At 38.3% G+C, this 23,752-nt stretch overlaps 2 protein-coding genes across 8 annotated transcripts; both read left to right on the top strand.

Moving 5' to 3' along the window:
- Positions 1 to 153: 153 nt before the first annotated feature.
- LOC119783000 (aryl hydrocarbon receptor nuclear translocator-like) lies at positions 154 to 20,205 on the top strand. Of its 7 annotated transcripts, none has more exons than XM_038284233.1 (21): positions 154 to 480; positions 1,086 to 1,176; positions 1,271 to 1,306; positions 2,195 to 2,245; positions 2,434 to 2,481; positions 3,101 to 3,314; positions 9,349 to 9,562; positions 9,644 to 9,746; positions 9,858 to 9,923; positions 10,012 to 10,109; positions 10,189 to 10,265; positions 11,363 to 11,497; positions 11,583 to 11,657; positions 12,822 to 12,973; positions 13,223 to 13,339; positions 13,750 to 13,840; positions 15,610 to 15,791; positions 17,261 to 17,447; positions 17,546 to 17,720; positions 18,364 to 18,503; positions 18,592 to 20,205. In XM_038284233.1, exons 1-21 carry the CDS (start codon positions 444 to 446, stop codon positions 18,673 to 18,675), a joined length of 2,373 nt encoding a protein of 790 aa, XP_038140161.1. In that variant the 5' UTR covers positions 154 to 443; the 3' UTR covers positions 18,676 to 20,205. The 7 variants fall into 7 exon arrangements, with proteins under 7 accessions (XP_038140161.1, XP_038140162.1, XP_038140164.1 ...); XM_038284234.1 differs by having other exon boundaries at positions 155 to 480; positions 10,012 to 10,097; XM_038284236.1 differs by lacking the exon at positions 2,434 to 2,481 and having other exon boundaries at positions 155 to 480; positions 10,012 to 10,097.
- A 1,661-nt stretch (positions 20,206 to 21,866) lies between these two features.
- Positions 21,867 to 22,408, top strand: LOC119783162 (cortexin domain containing 2-like). Its single transcript, XM_038284525.1, has 2 exons — positions 21,867 to 22,000; positions 22,381 to 22,408. Exons 1-2 carry the CDS (start codon positions 21,867 to 21,869, stop codon positions 22,406 to 22,408), a joined length of 162 nt encoding a protein of 53 aa, XP_038140453.1.
- Positions 22,409 to 23,752: the final 1,344 nt, after the last annotated feature.

Below are 23,752 nucleotides of genomic sequence, written 5' to 3'. Positions count from 1 at the left end.
ATCTATTTGACTCATGTCCAATAAAAATAGGTTGAAGCCAACTCGTCTCTAGTAACTCTGTGACTCATGTCCAATAAAAAAAGGGTGAAGCCATCGCGTCACTAGTATCTGTCTGCCTCATGTCCAATAGAAAGCTGAGAAAGAAATACAGTCTGAGAGTTTTAGCTCGGAAACGCCATCTTACTTGGAAAGGGGGGTTTAAACGGGTTGAAGACAGGAAAACGGGGGCTGTGACAGGGATTAATAATTAGGTTGTGATAGTGTGTGAATCTTTCTCATAGCTCCGAAGTAGCGTCAGTTATGGCTGTGAGCCTTTCTCAGGAAAAAAGGGAGAGTGCGCTTGGAAATCTGCACTTGTCGGTCCGAAGCTAGCTTAGCCAGGCGGAGGGAGGGTGGAGAGTTCGAGGATTTTTTTTTTCCCTTGTGAAAGAAGTTATTTGTTTATGTTGTTCAACGCGGATATGTCCTCTTCAAATCCAGGTAAGGAGTGGTCAAATTCAAGTTGACGGTTAACCTACGTTCCTGAGCCGCTGTTAATCCATTTTTAGCTATTTTTCCATCAGTGCTGTTTTATGTAAACATTTGCCTAAAGATGCGTGACAGCAAAAGCTAAGTTAGCTTAGCATTGGAGCTAATGCTAATATAACCCTAGCTGGTTGTTACACAAGAAGTTGATTGTTAACTGACTGCTGGTGCCTTTAAACTTCAGTTTTGGGATGTTAAAATAACACATTGAATGTTCTAACTTTTGTACGAACCATAGATTTGGAATATAACAAAAATTACAGGGCTAACTGTCAAGCATTTCTCAGTTAACTCGCTCCAGATGTTATGTTTTTTTAATGTTGTTTGTAGCTCTGAGACTAGCCATGCGTCGCGTTGTCTCTGCCATCTTAAGGATCTCAATAAAAGGGTTTTGCTTTCTTTTCGAGTTAACTTCCAGCCCAACAAACATGTAGCTCGCTGTACTTTTAAGTTTAGGGCCCTATACGCGGTTAGGTTTCCCTTTCACTGCTTTAAGCACAAAAGGAAATCACCTGTCATCTGCGCTTTATTGAGTCTGTCCCTCGCTGTGTTATTAATAGACTTAACAGACCACAGTCTGGGTATGGGAGCAAGTGGGACCCCGAACGGCGGGACTGGTGTCCCGAAAGGCACCAACAAAAGACGGGCAGCGTGAGTATTTTATCAGCTGTGTTCTGTAAATGTGTCTGGTCTCCTCATCCTCGACGAAAATAATCACAATGGTCCGATTTGCTTTATATTACAGGCAAGAATTTGACGAAGATGATGGAAAGTTGATGAGGTATTTTGCCCTCTATGTTTATGTAGTTTTCTTACGTGTATCTGGGCTGAACTGGTTCATCTACTCTTCTACACAAATACTGGATATTGTCATGTTCTCTATACAGACTAGACACAGGGTTGATATTATTATTGCATGTAGTTTTGGAAAGCAGATAAGACTTCTTGATCCCTTTATTAGAGTAGAATGACTTGTAAACTAAAAAGGCAACAACCTTGTTTCATCGTTTTGCAGAAGATTTTACTATATTGGTTCTCTGGCATGCAAATACAGACTCTAGCATGTTATAATTTCTCTTCAAGATCTAAAAATATATTAGCTTTTTTTTCTTTTTTTTTCTTCCTGGCTTAGGTTTTTACTAGTTCTCATAGTAGTACCCATATTCGGCATCTGCAACTTGACATTTTATCCTTTTACATCGCAAATTTGCTCCCATGTAATAAGCTGTGGTCAATTCTGTTATTTCTTTGTTGTTGAGGTTAAATATTTTTATGAATAATGAAGATAAGAGATTGCTAAAATTGTTTTTAATTTTATTTTACAATAACTGAAAACATACCTGACACCAAAATAACTTTGAAAAGTCTTTTGAGGGTAGGTATGAGTTGTTGAATCTTATGTGTGGTTTAAACAAACTAAACTGCGCTAGTTTGATAACTATGTGTAAAACATTTTGAAATGGAAGTGGGTTAGGATAAAGTTAAGCTACGAATTGGTTCATTTTTTAGGAGCTGTTTTATCGTAGGCAGAAAATTTGAATGACCTTTAATCTGATGACTGCCTATATGCTTCTTGAATCATATGTGAAATGGACTTGGTTAGATGAGATGATATATGCACATGAATTGTTTGAGACGCTTTGATGACAGTGTTTGCTTTCTTTATCAGATTTGACGATGAAACAGGAGGCTCAAACAATGAAAAAGAGCGCTTTGCCAGGTAGGGTTTACTTGTGAAGGACAGCATGTGATAGTGTTATTGGGATTTTACCCCCTATTCTCTTTCCTACTTTAAGTTTTTTGTTCTGGTTTGTTTGTTTCTGTTGTGTATGTCTGTGTTACATTCTTTTTTTTATTATTTCCAGTAACTTTTGGGTCGGTGTTTTAGTAGGCTGGTTTTATTTCCAGGTTTCTGGAAGAAGATCAGAGTTTTGCAGATAAGGAAAAACTAGCCAGGTATGGCATGTAGCACTGAGGAAGGTTACCTCTCCTGCTTGTGTCCATATTGATACTGAATGCGATGATCAGATCTTATCCTGCCCTGCTGGGATCCCAGCACTCATTTTGACAGCACACATTTACCAGTACATTTTTGTCCCTCTGTGTCTGTTTTGGTGCTTGTCAGAAAGGCAGCTGGTCGTCTCTTGCAGACTGCCGTTATGTTATGTGTCACTAACCACACTGCTGTTTGTGAGTCTGGGTCTTCTTTCACTCTGGTATAATCCCTTCAGCTTGAGCAACTGTTCTTTGTCCCTTTTGTCTCCCTCTCAGGACAACTAAAGGGTCTTTTCTCTGTCTGCACATGCTCTCTTTTGTCACACAGTCTGGCCTCAGAAGGCCAGACATTCGTCCTTTCTTAACTACAACTATTTCACTGCTCACATTTATTTCATTATTTACTTTTTATGCGTCCATGATTTATATTATGTTCTTTCATTCCCAGTTCTTCCTCCTAGTTCTCACATTTACATTGCATCTCCAAACTCTGCTTCGTGTTTCCCACCTTCTCGTCTGTTTCCACCATTTCAATCACTGCTTTTCTCTCCATTCCTACCAACCCATTTCCTCACTCCAGGGAGAATCACAGTGAGATTGAGAGGCGGAGGAGGAACAAGATGTCTGCCTACATCGGGGAACTGTCGGACATGGTGCCCTCGTGCAGCGCACTGGCACGAAAACCAGATAAGCTGACTATTCTGCGAATGGCGGTCTCCCACATGAAGTCCCTCCGAGGAAATGCCAATACTAATGCAGATGGGTCGTACAAACCTTCGTTTCTCACTGATCAGGTATGAGAGCTGAGGAAAATGGGATTATCTGATGTTAAAGGGTGCATCTTCAGTCGGCTTGAATCCAAACTTTGTGACAAATCAAAGACACAGTTTATACTGGGTTTAGGGCTGCAACTAACGATTATTTTAAAAATCGATGAATCGGACGATTATTTTTTCGATTAATCGATGAATCGGACAAAAAATATTTTTTATATTTACCTCTTTATTCCAAAATAAACATTTTAGGCAGAACAAACAAGCACACAAGTACAGGTTGCTCATTAACTGTACTGGTGCTATATGAAAAATAAATGTTTGTGTTAAAACTATGCAAACTTACATGAGAAATGTAGCTGTACATCCACAAAATATAGGCTACTTTGTTTCATAAAGCACAAAAAAAGACATTTTTGTTTTTAAAAGCCCCTAAGGGGTTCAAAAAATAGGTCCCCCCTTTTCAACAAATGAGTTTTTTTAGACTAGAAGAGTTCTGCCTTTTAAGACAGGAAAGTATAGCAGTTAAAGTTGCTACTTGAGAAAATACTGAACCATAGAGATAAAAATAGCCCTGTGATTCAAATTATAAATTGTATTTGGAATAAAAATGAGAGAACTAGGGGTGCTAAAAAACACATCCTCCAAAAACAGATATTTACATGGGAATGTGGCAGATAATTAATTGACATATTACTGATCTTGCTGGATTTTATTCTGCTTTACTTCCATAAATTGCAGGATCCTCTTTACTTTATCTTTGCCAGAAGATTTAAACTTTTAAAGCCTTGCCCTCATAATTTGCAAGTTAATTTATTTATAAAGAAAATATAAACGCTGCTTAAGCTAATTCAAATGAAATTAAAAGTAAAATAAGTAGCCAACCTTATCACTGTCTGTAACCTACTAACAATGTAAGGAAAGCATCAGATGAGCTACCTGAGAAACTAACGTTACGTTTCCCCACTTTAAAACCAAACAAACATGGTGGTTCCGTGCCATGTTAATTTCTTTTGAAAAAAGTTGCATGTTATCACTTTTTTCGCTTTACAAAGAGCAGGCTATTTTAATTATTGTGATCAATTTGCGCCTTTAATCCCGGTGCATGCGCGCTTCATTTGCAGTCTGGACGCTGAGGCTCTGACTGAGAGGGACTCCTGCGGGAAAACGCGGTTGGGGTGGGGGAGGCGCCCCACGGCAGAGTAGGAACGATACATGCTTTCATGCAAGAGTCTCCAAAAGCCGCCAGTGACACAGAAAAAAGTCGCCAGATTTGTCGCTAGTCGCTGTTTTGAAAAATAGTCACTGGAGGGGTCTGAAAAGTCGCTGAGTTGGCAACACTGCACCTGCAGCGCTGACTCGCTCTGCCATATTTTTTTTTTCTTCCTCTTTCAGTCAAGAGGCAGTGATGACGGCGCGGCGGATGACGCAATAATCGCGCGACACAACTAATCGATGATGAAATTCGTTGCCAACGCTTTTAAAAGTCGATTTTTATCGATTTTATCGATTCGTTGTTGCAGCCCTAACTGGGTTTCAAACTGTTTTGCTTGTTAGTTGAAAGTCTTAATTTATTTAAGCTCTACTCTCCTTTTATTTATAGCTGATGGTTACAAGTTTAACTCCTCCCAGCCATTAAGTTAGCTTTGTTAAGTCTACACCAGCACACAAAAGCTTGACTGATCTTGACCAGTTTTTTATTTATTTGTTTTTTTGGCTTGAATCTGAGCCATATCATTATTTCTTAGGTCTATAAAAGAGCTTCTAGAATCTGGCAAAGCCTGAGCTCCACCTCACATTATATCAACCTATAGATTGCTATTGGTCCTTTTGTGTTAAGTTTAGCATCTTAACTAGTAGTAAATTAATATATATATGTATTAATATATTTTGGTCCTGTTAGAATTTATAAAACATGTTTATATTCAATAGTTTTTTCAATAATAATCATGTTGTTTTTTTCTCCACAACTCTAGATGTCCTGTGGAGGTATTATGTTGACAAATTGTTTTGATGAAAAGGCTGTTATTACGATTTTTTAAACTTCTACCACTCCTGGCTCTATTGACAACTAAATGCATAAGGCAGTTGGGGTCCGTTTCAAAAAGCAGTTTTAACAAACTCTGATCCAAATATTGAACAAGTATGAAAAGCCATTATCAGTGGAGCCCCAATTTGACGAGTCACCATGACGACAGAAAACAGGAAGTGTGTATTTCATATCACTGGAACTAGAGATTAGAAATTTAGAAAACCGAACAAAATGGAGAATGTATGTAAAAGACAGAGAAACAGCGCTAAAGGAGAGAAAGATGGCATAAAAGAAGATTGTTGCGCTACTAAATGGATAGTTTTTTTTGTTTGTTTTTTACATTTATTAAAAGCACTCTCCTCCCTGTTGTTCCATTTGTGGATCACTAAAATAGAAATTCTGGTAAAAATCATTTTCCTAGTGGAACTGTAATAATCTATTTTCTGAATTACATTTCTGCAGCAGAAACTGAATTTCAGAAAGTAAAAAAAAATTGTGCTAGTAAGAAATAAGTTTTATATACCTAGAAACGACCACTTAAAGACATTTTATGTGGCCGTCTTGACATTTATTAGCTTAACTGAATATGTATTCCTGATATCTGATATTTTTTTTTTCTGTCAAAATAATAGAAATGATGGCCACTGGCCAGCAACAATAGAAGTAATGTATACTTGTGTGCAGCTGGAACAAAACCTTTAAGACAAAGGTGAGGAAACGGCATGGATTTGAATAAAATTTGACAACAATAGAAACTGAAGCAGAATACATGATTTGTTTGTGCTTAAAGTAACTTTAAGTCCTAATGAGGTTGCCTGCAGAACAGCATCATCCACTTTAAATGATTACCAGGCAGATGGACCTCTTGGCCCAGTCCTAGCAGTTAGCTTCACCATGCACTCACCTGTAGGGTTGGGAATTGAAAAGATTTTCAGGATTCCGATTCCCTTTTCGATTCTATGAAACAATTCGATTCTTTATCAATTCTTTTTTCGATTCCAATTTGGGGGAAAAAGGAGAACAAACGGTTTGATTATCAGAATCAACTTTGTTTACTTAACTATTGCACAATCTTACAAACTCAACAAGATCAAGATGTCCACAGGAAATGTGAAACTGGAGTAACATCTGTGTTTAAATGAAAAATGAATACAAGAACAAACTTAATAACCAACAATGTCTAATAACAAATGATGGGATAATAACCTATTTTAAATAACAAAAAATACTAATTATAAAACAGTAGTAGGGAACATTAACAGTTCTTTTGCAGAAAGATGAGCATATCTGCTTTTTCTGGAAGGATACAGGATCTTTCAGGGCTTATGGTGTCTCCAGCCGTGGAGGAAGCCTGCACACAGAGGTAGTTTTCAGCCAGTCCAGATAGCAAGGGCAGCATATCTTGCTTGTTCCACCACCACAGTGTGGCGCTATCCCTGCAGGGAATGGAGGGCAAGCTTTTATAGAGCTGGATTTCCTGATCTACCCTCTGGGCTAAGGAAAGACGGGGCTTTGATTCACAAAGTGACCGCAGCTCGTTGTCTTCCTCCTCGAATAGTTCTTCCAACTTGCGTAACTTGCGTAACTTGCGTAAAAAACGTGACGTAAGTCGTGCTCCCCAGAGCCGGCGCTCTAGGCTCTGGTGCTGCGGGAATCGAAAAAAGATTCCCATCCCTACTCACCTGCACTACAACTAAAACTATCACTGTCATTGCAGTCAGATAAATAAGAAAAACCCAGGCACTTAGTTGGCAGAGAGAGAGAGTTTTTGGGTCAACTAAAGTGGTTTAAAGAGGCCTTATGAAGCTTTCTATTGATACTGCCACCTGTGGCCAAAACACGGAATTGCAGCACTCTTCTAAATGTTCTGGTTGCTAACGCTTGTTCTTGTACGACGGAGTATAAGGGGCAAGCTAGAGATTATTTTTTTTCCTTCTATTACGAGAATAAAGTCATAACTTTACGAGAATAAAGTCGGATATGAATAAAGTCGTAACATTGCAAGAATAAAGTCATCATACAAGAATCCGTTTCAGAAAGAAAGCTTCGAGCTCTGACCAGCAGATGACGGCCGACCAGCAACCAACCAAACAGCAACCCGAGTCCACTTTGACATGCTACCCAAGATGACGCTGGTGTGCTCAAAGATTTTCTTATTTGTTAAACCAGAGCCAAAGCATAACTTCACATGATGCTCGACATTCCTCATTTTAGAGAATAAAGTGCTAATTGTAAGAGTTCTCATAAAATACGTGTTTCTTATAATTTTAGGACTTTATTCTCTTAATATTACGGCTTTATTCTCATAATTTTATGACTTTATTGTTGTAATTTTACAACTTTATTCTCGAAATAGAAGGAAAAAAATCTCCAGCCTGGCCCTAATACTGCGTATAATTGATAAGGTTTTGTTGGGGATTATGTTTTTTGTTTTTTACTTTTTCCACCTTAGAGTTGCCATTGGATTTTGAGTTGAGCTTCTTTGTATACACATAATCCATCTTGAATATAACACTTCATCTGTTTGCTGTGTTGGACCCATTTGACAGATGTCAGATCTGCAGTACAGTGAGGAAACTTCCAACCCAAACCATATTAAGGGAAAATAGTCTCTTAAATTGAGTGCATTACTGCTGTACTGAAAAATAGAGTAAATAGCCAGATATAACAAAATGGGACATGTATATTAACTGGTGTAAAATGTGCGTGGGAAACAATTAGTTTGACAAAAAAGATACAAATTTAAGCAGAGATATAAAAGAGATTTTGAAAGCAATCATTGTCAGAGATAGCTTCATCTTCTTAAAAGCATGCAGTGCCTACGTGCTGGGCCTGCGCGGTGTCTCATAAGAACCAATGCAGGCCAATCGGCTGGTTATTCTTCATCCTGTGAGGATTTTGTTGATGCACAGTGACACAGAACACAATGAAATGGTATTACCCTTTATCATTGGATTAAATTGATCTTACTCACCGTCTGTTTATAAAGGGCTGACTTTGTCAGTGAGTCACTTAAATTTAGAGATTGACTCCTATTTTTGTGGGGGTGTTTTGTTTGTTTCTGAAGGCCAATGCCAATTTATTTTGACATCAAACATTTCCCTGATATGTGCTGCTGATATTTTTGAACTGATTCTTGGAGCTGATTTGCTTTTCCTACCTCTTGCATGAAAAAAAAATAAAATAAAATACACAATGCCAGCAAATAATACACAAGTCTTGATTTAAACAAAAAACATCCTCATCAAACAAACAGGTGGAGGGAGCAGCAATAAATGTGCTTCACACCATTTCAAGTCATTGTTGCCGAATGAATTGGCGAACACTTGCATGTATCAACTGATGCGATAATTTAAAAAGCTGGCTAATATTGCTCGGCCAAAGGCCTGCTGGCCTCAAATAAGCCATTATACACTAGGTGTAAGTTAGAAACACGTTCAGCGGTCGTCTGGAACACATCAAATACGTTGATATGCGCTGGAGACAAGTTCTTGATAAGTTATGCAGAAGTTATTCATAGGTTTTGGATGAGCTAGACGGAATGACTTATGAGCAACTTACAATTAACGTGTGTCAACGATCAGATAACTTACCTGTTACTTTTGGCCAACGTATGAGCATACGCTAGCATACTTGCCGTAACGATATACTTGCTGTTTGTCGACCTGTGTCAGCATTCTTCAGTGTGCTCATAACTTATACATAACTTACACAAAATATACCAATAACTTATCCAACATATGCCAGCGTTTTTGCCAGACTTTTTGTACGTCAGGCATACGCTAGCATAAATTGTCATGGCGTGACAGGGGCTTAAGATCCCTAAAACTGCAAAGTAACCAGTTGAAAACAAACACATGTTGACCCAGTCGCGATGCAACACGATAGAAAAACATCACAAGTGTAGACTGCAGAAAAAACTTAAACAAGGAACCGGTTTGTCTTTGTTTTTATTTAGTGTTTAATGGACTGTATAGTGCTTTGCATTGACTTTCCCGCCATCTTATTTTTGCTCATCCACAGGAGCTTAAGCACCTCATCTTGGAAGCAGCAGACGGCTTTTTGTTCGTGGTGTCATGCGAGACAGGTCGCATTGTTTACGTCTCGGACTCTGTCACACCTGTACTTAACCAGGCGCAGTCGGAATGGCTGGGCACCTCTCTGTATGATCAACTCCACCCAGACGACACAGAAAAGCTCAGGGAGCAGCTCTCAACCTCGGAAAACAACAACACGGGTACAGTAAGACAAACAAGGCCTTCTCACGGAAGAAAACAGAAGAAAATCTTAACTTTTTGTGTCATGTTTACTTTAAAAGGGAGAATGTTGGACCTGAAGACGGGAACCGTGAAAAAGGAGAGTCAGCAGTCATCAGCTAGAATGACTATGGGAGCACGTCGATCATTCATCTGCAGAATGAGGTTAGGCTCACACGTTCTAGATAAATCAGGCTGGTACGCTCTTTAAACTGATGGGTGGGTGTGGCTTGACATTTAAATTTGTTCTGAATCTGTCTTTATACCTTCCTGCAGATGCGGCACATGCCCAGTGGAACCAATGTCCATGAACAGGCTAAGCTTCCTTAGGAGTAGGAACAGGTGAGTAAACCAAAGAACCTCTATCTTTGAATTACCCATAAGATCCAGAACTCCAATGGAAAATGCATGTTTTTTTTCTTCACACCAGGAATGGTTTAGGAACTCCCAAGGAAGGGGAGCCCCAATATGTTGTGGTCCACTGTACAGGATACATCAAGTCCTGGCCCCCTGCAGGTGAAAAAAAAAGTACAGATACTTCTGTTGCATAATGTTGATTTTAACAGGACTCTCTGCTGATTACCTTTTCATATTGTTTGTATTTCAGGTGTATCATTAACAGAAGATGAAGCAGATAACAATCAGGGGAGTCGATATTGTCTAGTTGCCATCGGGCGATTACAAGTATGGATGATGTTTTTGTTTTTTTCTCAATATAGAGACAAAATAGTGGGATTCACATGGTGAAGTCAGGGTTGCCATTCTGATTTGATGACGTTTAGCCTCAGTAGTACAACTGTTGTCAGCGGCTGCAGCTCAGTGAGGAGAGTGGTGGTCTTTAACTCCAAAAGTTGTTGGTTTGTTTAGTTTGTTGCTGTCACAGGACAATGTGCCACTGGGCTAGGCATTGAACCCTAAGAGCCACGTCTGTAGAGCAAGCTAATCCGACCCACCAACTCTTCTGCCTTTAGATGGTAATATAAAGGTTTCTGAGTTGTTATGAGACTTGTAAAACTCTAAATTTGGGGCCAGCAACCAATGATTCATTTGCAAATCTGTTGATTCTTTTATATTTATTTCTGATAACAAGAACTGCTTAATATGTTTTGGTTGTTTTTTTGTTTGTTTTTTTGTAGAATATATGAATATTTAGTACAGTTTTGCCTTAATGGCTGCTCTGAGCAGATTCTTTTAACAAATTGCATGTTTTAGCATCTTTATATTCAGGAAAGGATTATTAGATTAAAGTTACAAATTATTTCAAAAATCGATTAAATCTAATTCTTTTTTTCTTCCTTGCTCTTTTTACATCAGCACTGTTATTTACAAGGTTTTTATTCCATAATATGCGACTGTTTTCTTTGTCTTTTTTTTCTGGAACATATTTCCTCTTCCATCTGATCTGAATAGACAGTTTAAAATACCTTCACCGTTGTGGGTTTTCCTTTGCTGTACAGTTATATAGTGGTTTTTACGCACATACCGGTATATTTTTATTGACTTATTTGCTTTGTGCCTGATGCACCTGAATGCACCACTGTGGGACGTAGACTCTCTCTTTTATTTTTTTTTTTTACATGACTATATAGCTGGTCCTTCTCAGGGGAAATAATTTGCAGACCACAAAAACATACAGTATGACAGAAAAAAAAAATACAGGAAGTTGATTTAGTCAGACTTGGATTTTAGATATTTGAAGTTGCTTTTGTTGGGAAATTCCTGCCTTATTGTCCCGTGCTGCTTTCTTATGATTTTTCACCCCCTTTCCTCCTTTTCTTCAGGTTACTTGTTGCCCTGGTGACACAGACATCAACAGTATCAGCGTTCCAGTGGAGTTCATCTCCCGCCACAACTGCCAAGGCATGTTCACCTTCGTGGACCATCGCTGCGTGGCCTCTACTGGCTACCAGCCGCAGGTAAACACAGCCCACCAATGACAGCATTCTTAGATTGCTTAACTTGCTCAAGATAATTGAATTTGCTATATTTCTAATGTTGCAGGAATTACTGGGGAAGACTATCCTAGATTTTTGTCACCCTGAAGACCAGGGGTTGCTAAGAGACAGCTTTGACCAGGTACCAAACAAAAGCTTGTTTTGATCTCACTTCATTATTTTCAATGTCCTGTTCCTGTTGCCTTTATTTATGCATTTTAGAGGATCGAGTACACGTACAGTCCTGTACTTCCTTAACCTTGTCTAATTTGAAAGAAACATTTGTTTTTTTCCCCGGAAAGTTTCTCTAGGACTTCATTCTGCAAATCTGATGTTCTTATTAGAATAATTTTTTTTCAAATGTACATCAGGTGCTTGTCTTATGAGACATTTCCCTTAAATCGTGGTCTGCATGTCTGCACATAAAGGAAGCTGGAAAAAACGAAAGATTAATTCAGCTGTAATTACATGGCGTAGAATATATTTGGAAAGTTTATTGATTTCATTTCTTCATCTAAAAAGTGAGACTCATGTTATGTAGATTTATTAGACAACGAGTGATACGTTTTTAAGAATTTAAATCTTTAATAGTTGGTTAGGATTCCAGAAAATTTTACAGAAGTCTAATAAAAGGGACTTGTAATTCAGAAATGTTTTGGTTTTCACAGTCATGGGGAAAATGCTGATTTGACACTTTATCCAGCAGACATTCATTGATTCCTCTCACATGGAGGAAAAACCACAATTAGCATTACTATAGAAGGATGCTATCTTTAAACATATGGAAATGGAAAGTTGTGTGGAAAAAAAAAAAAAATAGTGGAGTTCTCCCCTCTTAAAAAAAACAAAAGGTTCACAGATGAACTGCTGGAACGACTGCCTTTTAAGTTCTATTGCAGAACCTATTGACAGGTTTTTGGGAATAATTGCAACATGCGGACTGCAGGTGAAAGACATGGGACTCTACCATCCATTTGCCATGGAGAATTCATACTGTCTGCATGTTATAGGTACCAGGATAACATTTTCTTAAATATGTATTTTGATTAGCTAGAAGCTAAATATTTGTATAACTAAATGGAAAGATAGAAATGTTTCTTTCTGGATTCAATGATGTGAATGTCTTAAATTCTGCTTTGTATTTATGTTATGAGGTCATACTTGGAGTCAAATATAACTAACAAAAAAAAAAAAAAAAAAATTCAAGGCTCTACAGACTGTGATACACCAACACCAGTGGTTAGACGTACTTTTTTAATAATATCTGTAAAAAATGAAGCTGAGCACCATGTTTTTTCGTCTTCAGGTGGTGAAGCTGAAAGGCCAGGTTCTTTCTGTCATGTTTCGGTTCCGTGCCAAATCAAGGGAATGGATGCTGATGAGAACGAGCTCCTTTACTTTCCAGAACCCCTTTTCAGAGGAGATCGAATACATCATCTGTACCAACGTCAACGTCAAGTAAGTAACACTTGCACCGTGACTCAGCCTAATAGAGTGCATAGAGAAATGATGGAAGTTATAAAATGTGACTGTTGAGAAATGTTAGCTCTGTTTGGATGCTTATCAATTTCCCTCAAGTCCTCAGTTCCTCCTGAACCTCAAGAAGAACCTCTCGATAAAAAAAAAAAAAGGAAATATAAAAGCTCTTACTGATCACTTTCTCCCAACACTTCTGCTCTTCACCCAACAATGATTGTTGGGAAGTAGAAACTCATCCCAGGACCCCCTCACCCCCATCTCCTCTCCCGGGGCTCCGTTGCCCCTGGGTCAAAGCAGCCCAAATGGCCATCCTGTCGTGCTCAGCCCAGGCCGGCTGGCCACCAGGTGAGATCGGACCTGAGGAGCCGTTCCTCCCACCTTAGGGGAGACTGATGGGCTGCTGCTTGTGGGAGTCTGTAGCTGTTTCTAGCCGGCTAAAGTGTTTCCTGTCATTTTTTCCCCCCTTATTTCCCATTCTGGGTGACTCCTCCTCCTGTCATTCAATAACTATCAATAAAAAAGGAAGCATGTCTTCTAAACCTTGAAATGTAGTTCTCTGACAAACCTTTAATGGAAGTGGGGTAGCACATAAGCTATGTGTGAAACTTCTCTTCACCTCTCTTGTTTATGGTTACTGGTGGCGGGTTGTGGTGTTTTTGGGATTTCTCAATCATCAGTGGAGGGAAGGGTTAGTGAAACAAGTTCTTTCTTGGTGGACACCAGTCAAATCACTTGTTTTGTCTTTGCTTATGCAGACAGCTACAGCAGCAGCAGCAGGCTGACCTGGAGGGAGGTGTAACAAGGGATGGGATGTATGAGGCTGGACCGATCTCTCTTCCACCCCAGGTGAGTGTTCACGGTTTCAGAAAAATCATCAATATGCTGCTCCGACACTGGATTAATTCAGCACATAAAGCTTCTGACCAAACCTGATTTCCATCTAACCCTGCACACCATCCCAGCCTTTGAGATATTTTAACTAATGCTGCATTTGTGTCTTTGTGTCAGCTAACACTAGAATTTTTGCTGTTTTGTTTTAACTTACTTTGTTTGGAACTGACCCCGCAGAAATGTCAGATGTTAATAAGTCCAAACGCAGCTATTCGGTTCTGATGTGGAGCAGGTACCATGAGGCAGACGGATCCAAGTTTTTTAAAGTTTCTATCACTGGAATAATTTGTGTGAAGGGTCAAAAACACAAGGTTGTTTGGGGGTAAACAAGGATTTTATATCTACAGCAATATGGCTGAACAAGATATGCAAACTACAATGGAGCTTCACTTTTTTTAAAGCAAAACTAGAGAAGAACATGGCTGATCAGCTGGTAAACTGACAAGGTTTGGGGAGATGCAATGGCATGATCACCTCTGCTCTCATGTTTCCTAAAACTACTATAAGCATTTGATAGGTTGTTTGACCTAAGTTGTTTAATTTATGTAAACTTGGGTCAATAGAAACCTAATAAAATAACTAGAAACCAATAGAGATATTAGCATTGGTAAATGCGCACCCCCCTAGAAGAAAACACTGTAACCGTGTCACAACTCTGATGATGATGCAAACTGGTAAATGAAAGTGCAAACTGATATGGCTGCTTCCTGTAGTCACCATGAGCAAGCAGGTTTGAACTGCAACGTGTTATTAACAAATATATGATGCATTTTGTGAAGAATCCTAGAATTATTCAAACAGCCACACTATTACATTGCAGAGTCCAGTTCTTATTTTTTGTGTTTTAAGTACAAGTTGACACATGTAGACTGGGGGTCATGTGAAAATGTGCTTCTTTAGTGCTTGATAAATATTAAAGACAACTTTGTACTTAACGGTACAAATGGTAATCCCATTTCGTACCACAGGTCTAAATTGGTCTAAATTAGGTCTAAATTGTCTTGGCATTAAAAGACAATTATGTATATTATCTCTGAATTTTTTTAAATATCAAAACCCTGTTAATTTAAATCTACTTTGACCTTTAAGCAGTGGTAGCTAAGGGGGAGAGTCTCAGAAATAAAACCAAAATTGCCAAAGTAGAAAGAAGAATGTTTTTCTTTTTGCTTTTTTTGGAGCAATGAAGATTTTATTCATCTGTGTGTAATGCATCATTCATAGTAGATCAGGAAGTGTCTGCCTTTGAATGGAAACCTTGTGTGTCTAAAACCATTCCTGTATTGTACACTGTCAGTCAGTTACATTAACTAATATGATGTGTTGAACTAGATCTGCTATGTTCACAACTTTTGTGAGACACTTCTATGAATTCCCTATAACTGTAACATTTGGCACAATTATTTTTACAGCATGTTATGTTTAATGTTATAGTTCAAGATTTCAAGAAGTTCAAGAACCTTCCACATCAATACCATTTGCACCACGTCTCTCTTACATTGTTTACATTTTGATCACTGCTGCTCTTTGAAAATGGAATTGTTCATTTCACTGCAAAGCTGCTCATTCACTGTTAGAAAAGCTGTATGTATTGAAATTTTGCTTTTTATACACTGTGTATACAAAAAGACAGTGTGTCTAGGTCTAAGATTTGTTCCCCTAGATAATAAGATTTAAATTTTTTCTTGGTACTTGTTCTTTCAACTTTTGTAATCCCTCTGTTTCAGATGCCAGTACAGCCGGTGACAGCGGCAGGGCCAGACCACAGCAAAAGCATAGAGAAGCCAGAGATCTATCCTCCCCTCTTCCAAGGGCCAAATCAAACCAAGACCATGCCAACCAACCCTGCACCATCTACTCAGATCTACACCAACAACTTTTCTACTGGTCGCTCCAGTGATTCTTACAGGTAGGAAACCCTTTGTTTGAATAAGTTTAATTGCATATTTTGTTCTCAACCTCCATAAATCAAACTGGTTACTTTTTTTGAAAAACAAAAAATCTGTCTGAAAAGCTTGATTTACTGTGAATCTGTTCAGGCTAGATTGTCTCAAATTCTGTTACTGCTCATCTGCATTAAAAGCAGCCTGGGAATCTGTTAGTTCTGCTTAGTTAGCTGTTGGTGTGATTTTACTTCTGATTGTTCATTTAATAGAAGACTCTAGCCAAAGCAGCTGAAAAGTGAGGAGTATTATGCACCTCTGGTCAGAAAACAGTGGAACAGATATAGTGCAAGGCTAATATCGTTTTAGAAGTCTCGGTATAAAGGAAACGTTCTTTTAAAATGTGTAAGCTTATTTTAAGGAATTTGATGCCTTTTGCAGCTGCCCCTCTCCCAGAGACTGGGCTTTAACACTAGGACTCCCGGAATTCTGATACTAGTACAACTCCCACTGGCCATTTGAAATTACAATTTTATTTACAGAAATTGATTGATTACCTCCGAACATTTCCCCCAGACCACATTTTCACATTTATGACAAACATCCTATAAGCATTTTTTTGTGCAGAGCTGAAGCTCCTGGTGTTGTTTTCTTTGCTTCGCCAAAGCTGCTCTTTAGCCGCGGAGGAGCTGGTAACCTGCGGTTTGTGCTCAACTGTTTTACCAGTTCAAGGATAAAATGTCTCTGTGGGACAGTGACGTTCAAAGAAGCTCCTGAACAAAACCAACGTGTTTATAGCTGCTATGATCGTAAAATACAGCCACAAGACGCCTTCGCGTTGGAGCTTGAATACTTTTTAATCATCTGATCCAACATGCCAACCTGTGTGTAATTATATATAAACCACGGGCACTGGTGTGGCTTTTGTGCTGCTGAGGTGTGGGCAGTGCTATCCGAAGCTTGAAAAAAACTTTCCCTATTCTCTGATGGGTCACTGATACATCTGCGTTTCGCCGGGGGGTGGACGAACATCCTCAGACTTGCTGTCAGAATCTGAGCCGCTTCCTACCAGGTCGTCCTCATCGGTCTCTCCTTCTCCGCCCTAATTGCTATCATCAATATTTTTAAGCATTTCTAAAGCCAGTTTCGCTGTTAGATTTTTTTTTTCTTCTGAAAGCCATTTTTCCGTATTAGCCAAAGAGTTGTAGGTAGAATGTTGGTTGCTAGGCAATGCAATGCAACTAATAGAGCTGTCAAAATGACAGCTGTGGGAGATCGAGGTAAAATTAACCATATTTACTTTTTAAATTTAAAAGAAACTATGTGAAAATGCATGATTTATAGAAACAGGAAAAATCCGTTGAACGAAATGATTAATGTAAATAAAGTTCTTTCCCTTTAAAATCTCAGAACTGTCAAAATGATGGCATTGGCAGTTCTAGTTTTAAGGCATCATTGAAGCCAGTGCTCTAAATCTTAATTTTCCCCTCTGTAGACCAGTAGGTATTCCACCCCAGATGACACAGCCAGCACACTCGGCAGCTCAGATGCTGCCTCACATGTCTCGTCAGAACGGAGCCCCCTCCGTTACCCCATCAAGCACTAATGGTCCCCTACATGGAGAACCGCCAGGAGGATGGCCCGGGCCTGCACCAGCTGTCCGTCCTCAGTTTAATAACCAGGTTAGCTAAAACGGTCTATTCTTCCTCGTTTTGTTGGAGTAATTTATTCTTGATTAGTGACAGGAAAAGCTTTTAGTGTTACTCCTCTTTGCCACCAGGTTGCTCCTCAGGCAGCGAAGGCATTGTCTCAACAGTTTTCTCCAATAGCTGGGTTCGGTGGTGGCTCTTCTAACACCTTCAGTCAGATGCCTACAGGTGCTGCTCCCACCCCTACAAACGGCACAAATTACTCCCAGATGAATCCCCGTGCCACCCTCAACACAAACGGCTATGGTGGGTTGTAGAAGTGGATAACAGCTTTTGAAAGCAACCTAGCAGGAAAAGCACAACACCTACAAATACACTACACTACAACTTGGGGTTGATTTTCACCTGCTTAATCAGATGTATTTGCTGTAATTTATGGAATATTAATTCTTCTCAGTAAGAGAAAATGCCAAAAGATAATACCTGGTATCAGTTCAAGACCTTAATTTCAGGACAATGATCTGAATAACCCCTACCTATTAATGATTTCAAAAAGATGAAAAAACTGATGCTTGAACATGCTAATGTGGGTAAATTGAAGCTAATCCAATAGGTAGTATGTTTTTTATAGATTAGACTCATTGCTAATTATGAATGCTTGATGGTGGTTGCTGCCTCCAAGTGTGACACAGAAGCTATTAAATGTAGGGGACTTTGTTTTCCACATAACCTCAAGTTGATTATTTTCCCATCACCTTCCTCACATTTCTACTCTCCTTCATCCCCCTCAGTTTAGTTTTTGTTCTAGGGTCAGTCAATGGTTACTTTACAAAACTCAGGCTAAGTCAGTTAATCTGAAGAGTTTAAACATCTTAACCCAGGTTATTTGCTGTTTTCATGCAGAAGTATTTGACTCTGTTCATTCTTACCAGTATGTCCTCCGTCTTAGATGGATCCCAGTCGGGAGCCCAGTTCCCATCTCGAGCTGCAGAGACGGTGTGGCCTCAGTGGCAGAGCCAGCAGCAGCAGCATCCTCAGAATAACGGAGAGCAGCATCCTCACGCTCAGGGAAACCAGGACATGTTTCCTGTGAGTGATGGCCAACTTACCACATTTCAAGCATTTTCTACTGCCGTCGTTTAAAATGGTTTCATTCTCTCAATTTCTTCTCTTCTAGGATGTGCTGTCAATGCTAGAACACCCTGCTAACTTCAACAGTGAAGACTTTGAGCTTCCCATGTACCCGCCGTATAACGAGTGACCTGGTCTGCAGCGCTCCGCTTACCTTCTTTCTCTCCCTGGGTGAATCTTCACATCCTCTGCTCATGAACTCTTCCTCAGATAGCGGCAGTCTTCCCTTTCTGTTTATGACCTCAGCTGTTAAGCCAGTTAAAGATGAAGGGATATTTTACTGCACATAAATAAAATAGAAAATAAAAAAATTTACTTAAAAATTTAATATTGGTCTCACATTATTCCAGTTATTGTAAGAGATTGCTCCAGCTAGCACTACCCAAAGCTTCATATCGGTGTTATAGACATGTGATATCAGTATGTATGAATATAAAGATATTTTAAAAACGCACAATCGCACAACACCACTTGAATGGACTGCACAAAACAAAAAACACTCTCCTACAGGCTAAATAAGTACACACAGAAAATTGCCTTTTTATTGTAGTATTTCAGTGTGTTTTCTCAGGATCAATAGAATATTTTCCTATTTTACTCCTTAGCAGGTATACTAATTGTTTCAGACAACGATTTTACAATCTTGGGAAATAACAGGGATATAATTAATCATTTAATTAGATAATTTTGTTTATTTGAACTGAATCCACTGCATGTATTTGCATGATCAAACATATTTTAACATTTTGCAGCTTAATGTGGAGATAATGTAGACATGGTTGGCTTCACCAATAAAACTTCTCTTTTTTTTTTTTACCCATCGAGTTACTTAAACAATGAATGGCAGCATTTTTCTTTTCATTCAGTCTCTGCTGGTAACATGCTTTTTCTTTTTTCCTCCCATCATTGCACACAGTATAGTAATCAAACGGCTGTGGGGTATCTGCCTTGCTTCATCTACACTGTATTTGTGAGCTTTTTCTACTCTATTTGTAAAAGAAATGTATATGTATAGAAAAAAATCATTAGCAATAAGTGGCAAACAGGAATTGTGTATCTTTTAAAGCCATTTTACCACTCAGTTTTTATTTTTTTAATATTTTAAAAATGCAGTGATGTGATTGTAATTCTCTGATTTGAATTATGCTTCCTAAGTATTTTATTGACCTATCTGTCGCTCCTCACTCGTTGGTATTTTACGGTTAGATCAGGGTATTCATGAATTAAACGCGTAGACCTACATGTGAGAATGTACAAACAGGTTATATCTTCTGGCTCAGTGTTTCTTTTTTTGTTTTCCTCTTGTGATATTTTTGCAAACAAGATTTGTTTTGGACAGCTTTCATAGAGGAGCGATGTGAGATGTTAAAAGTGTTGATTAAAGGTCGAGTGTTTGTCCTGGTCTGTGTTCAACACTTGCAATAGCAGACTGTGTAGATAAATCCACGTTTTCTGATCTTCCAGAGGATGGCATGTTGGTGATTGTGTTTGTTCTTTGACGTTTTTTGTGCTAAAAGCAACTGATTGCTCTGTATCCAGGTTTATCTTCACTCTTAGAAACACAAATATATAAATATTCTGTATATGTTTATGAAATTTTAAGAGAAATATTTGTTTTTTCTGTCTTTTATATTAAATTGTTATATTGCCAAGAATCAAAGGTTTGTGTCTTTTATTTGTGCAAACATCAATGTTTCCCATTAAAATTTCATGTAAAACAAATGGTTAAAGTATGAACAACACTCTACCTCCAACTATTTCCCTACTCGCCCAGCAACTATTTGTCAAAATTAGTAGACAGGGCGTCTGCCTTACGGACTTAAACTGGTAGTTGGTTCTACATGAGGAGTCTGATGACTAAAGGACCTTCCTCCAGTTCTACTTTAAAAATAGTTGTGAACCAGTAGTAAACCTACAGATTGAGATTGAAGTTCTGTTAGGAACAAGGAACAACTGGTTATTGATGCTAGATGGGAATTTGGTTGTTTAGGGCTTTATATGTGAGAAGGATGAATCAATTCTATTCTGGATTTAACAAGAATGCAAGATAAAAGAAATATTAACTTCCTTATGACTTTAATTTTCATCAGAACTCTGGCTGAAAATTATAACCCACTATATAAAATGTAGCATTGAGTTCCAACAAAATCAACATGGAATTTTTTTACACATCAATAGGATGTAAATGGCTTTAATTGGCTTAGTGTTGTGCTGTGGCAAAAAACATCAACAAAGCATACGGAAGTTTTTCATCCAAAATACATCTGTTTAAAAAATGTGCATAGTTGTAGATGTCTAATTTCCTATTAATTACTGTGAGCTGAAGCTTCTTTAAATGAAGCCAAGCTAGGAGGATTTATCAGTGTCATATTTGGCCTCAGAGTTCCACAAATCAGTGGTTTCATGGTCCATGAGCATTCAATCTATCCACTCGAGATTTTGTTTATGACTTGATCGTGTATTTGCATTTCCTTTCCTTCTCTTAAAACATTCCGGTGAAGATCTGATGACAACTGCAGGGTTCAGGTTGCACCTTCATCACTCTATCCTTGTTTTTCGACACCTGGGATGAACACTGATTAATATAATGTTTGAAGACACTGATGGATGCTTTCCAATAACATTTACCTTTTAGCGTCTAAATGTATTTACTTGAATTTACTTGTATTTCAAAGGCCTCCTTCTCATTCTTGTATTCTATTTTTTGTTTTATTTGAACATACCTCAATTTTAACCTGCACCTCCGTTAAGCAATCTGCACTAAAGTCCGGATCAGTTTCCAACCCCTCTTAACTAGATTACAGGAAAAGCATCATATCATCTTTCTCTCTGACTCTTATCCTTTCTTCTCCCTTGTGATTCCATTTCCTAAATTCAAAAACCATTTTGGTCATGCAATAATTTCAGATATTGTGCTGGTGTGTGAAGCTGTGTAAACTGGTTCAGAAATATGGCAAACTGCCTGTGCTTAATAAAAGATGCACACAGCATTAAAAGAGACGTTTGCAGGTTATCCCTTCTCCTATTTTATTAGTATATGCTTAGAAATGACAGCAGACTTAATATTTTATAAATTCTTTTTTTGTGTTCTAAAAAGACGCATTTGGGTTCCAGTCACAGGAATGACCTGTCTGTTACCAAACTCCTTATTAACTATTCAAGGAGGCCGCAGGTGCCAAACAGGGCGCCTGTCTTTGGCGTATACCGCATGTTTCTGTGTTTGAAGGAAAAAGAAGAAACAAACTTTTTTTTGTCCTTTTTTCTTTCTCTCTGGGATCTAATAGATAAAAAGATATTTTGGGGTAACATATGTTTGTTGACATGGACCCCCCAGCCAACCCTTGGAGAGGATTTGAAGTGGATGTGGACCTTGGTTTTGCCCTTTTCTTTTTCTTCCTCCTCTGCTTCTTTTTGCTCGTGACAATTGTGCGCTGTGCTAACCTGGTGCTGGATCCGTACAGCGCTGTTTCTGTGTCTACTTACATGGAGGAGCAGGAGGAGGAAACAGAGGAATGAGAAAAACAAAAGAATAACATGGAATACTTGGTGAGATAGTCTGAATGCTAAGGAGACATCAGGCTTCATCTTTTTGGGATGTTACAGAGTTGAGGATACTTCTGCATCTTTTAAAAAACTTTTTATTTAGTATTTTTCAATTTTGCATAAAACACAAAAGAAATCTGAACAGGGAAGGGGGCGAAAAAAATACAGCAAAGGTATAACAGAATCTAAGTTTAGTGAGGTCCTAAAAAGGTTTGTATGTCGTTCCAGTCTTATTGAGGGTAAGGCCTTTCCGATTTTTGTAATCAAACCTCTTTCTCCAGTGTTGTTTCAGGTGTTTGTACTTGATCCTCAGCTTATAGTTCATTTCCTCCATTGTGAAGATTTCCTCTACTATTAATATCCTTTGCGTCAGGTGTGCAGAGTCACTTATTAACAATTTTCTGGTAATTGCCTTTTTAGCTGCCACTATCAAGATTTTGAGGACATAGATGTCTTTCCTGTGTATCCCTTCCCTCTCCAGCCAGCCCAAGTACATAATTCGTGGGTCCTTGTGTATCTTGTATCCTATTATTTCTTCTATAGCCTGAACAACTTGATCCCAGTAGATTTGTATTTTTTGTACATTGCCAAAATATATGAGAGTGACTGGCATTCATCTATCCATATTGTCTCCAACATTGTTGTTGAGTATGGAATAATCTATTTTGTAATTGAGGCGTTATGAAGTAGCGTATTAAATTTTTACATCCAAATTCCCTCCAGCCTCTAGGGCTTGTGGAGGAGTGTTGAGTTTTGCACATTGAAAGCCAGTCACTCTTTGACAGTTTCACTTTTTACTCCTATTTGGACTTTTTGTAAGCTTTTATATAGCTTAGATACAACTTTTGTTGGGGTTTTCGTGTATGCATCTACAAAGAATTGAATCAACAAATTTCCTTCCGGCGATAATTCTTTCTCTACCTCATTGGTATAGAAGTGTCTTAGCTGTAGGTATCTGAAAAAAAATCTGTTATTCAGTTCAAACTCTCTTCTGATTTTATTGAATGTTTTAAATGTTTTGCCTTCTACTAGTGTGCAGATAGCTGTTGTCCCCTTTCTCCTCCAATCTATAAATGTGCCATCCAAGTCTTTTGGTTTGAATCTCGTTGACTAAGAGGGCCACATTAATAGTTTACTATCCCCTTCTGATTTGTATTTTTTAAGTATCTCATACCATATTTTAAGAGTTTCTTTGAAAATTGTGTTTTCTGAGGTTTTACTTATTCTCTCTTTTTCCCCCAAGCCTGGTTTTTATTTGTATTTGGGATATGTCTATTTGTTTCCATTTGGCTGATACTTCTGCATCTTTAAATAAAGGGATGCTACATATATTCAGACAGGAGGGTCACATCTGAAGAAAAATCCTCCAAAAAAAAAAAAATTTTTTTTTATTAAATCCATCTTTTGGTAATCAAACATTATTTTTGCTTTGTGATTTGTTTTGTTGTTTTGCACCTAAGGATCACTGTGTTTATATCATAAATAGTTAAACTGCCTTCAAACATGAATTCACCTCCCAAAAGCTTCAAGATACAAACAACAATAAGGATTCACAATTATCTGGCTTGACTTTTCCTTACAGTTTTTTTTTTTTTTTGGTAAATAAGTAAATTATGCCTTCAAAACCAATAGATGGTAAAGTTAGTGTTTTTTGAAAAGTGAAA

The sequence above is a fragment of the Cyprinodon tularosa genome, unplaced genomic scaffold, assembly GCF_016077235.1.
Source record: "Cyprinodon tularosa strain WSP-4 unplaced genomic scaffold, ASM1607723v1 ctg2, whole genome shotgun sequence".
NCBI lineage: Eukaryota > Metazoa > Chordata > Actinopteri > Cyprinodontiformes > Cyprinodontidae > Cyprinodon > Cyprinodon tularosa.
This window is presented reverse-complemented; position numbering and strand designations above follow the sequence as displayed.

What these genes read in the sequence shown, in the direction of transcription:
- LOC119783000 (XM_038284233.1), top strand. Translation starts at nt 444, where the DNA reads ATGTTGTTCAACGCGGATATGTCCTCTTCAAATCCAG. An exon ending in GAAAAAGAGCGCTTTGCCAG is followed by an intron (nt 2,246 to 2,433) that starts GTAGGGTTTACT and finishes TTTTATTTCCAG; the next exon opens with GTTTCTGGAAGAAGATCAGA. An exon ending in CCTCAACACAAACGGCTATG is followed by an intron (nt 17,721 to 18,363) that starts GTGGGTTGTAGA and finishes CCTCCGTCTTAG; the next exon opens with ATGGATCCCAGTCGGGAGCC.
- LOC119783162 (XM_038284525.1), top strand. Translation starts at nt 21,867, where the DNA reads ATGGACCCCCCAGCCAACCCTTGGAGAGGATTTGAAGTGGATGTGGAC. An exon ending in GCTAACCTGGTGCTGGATCC is followed by an intron (nt 22,001 to 22,380) that starts GTACAGCGCTGT and finishes GTGTTGTTTCAG; the next exon opens with GTGTTTGTACTTGATCCTCA.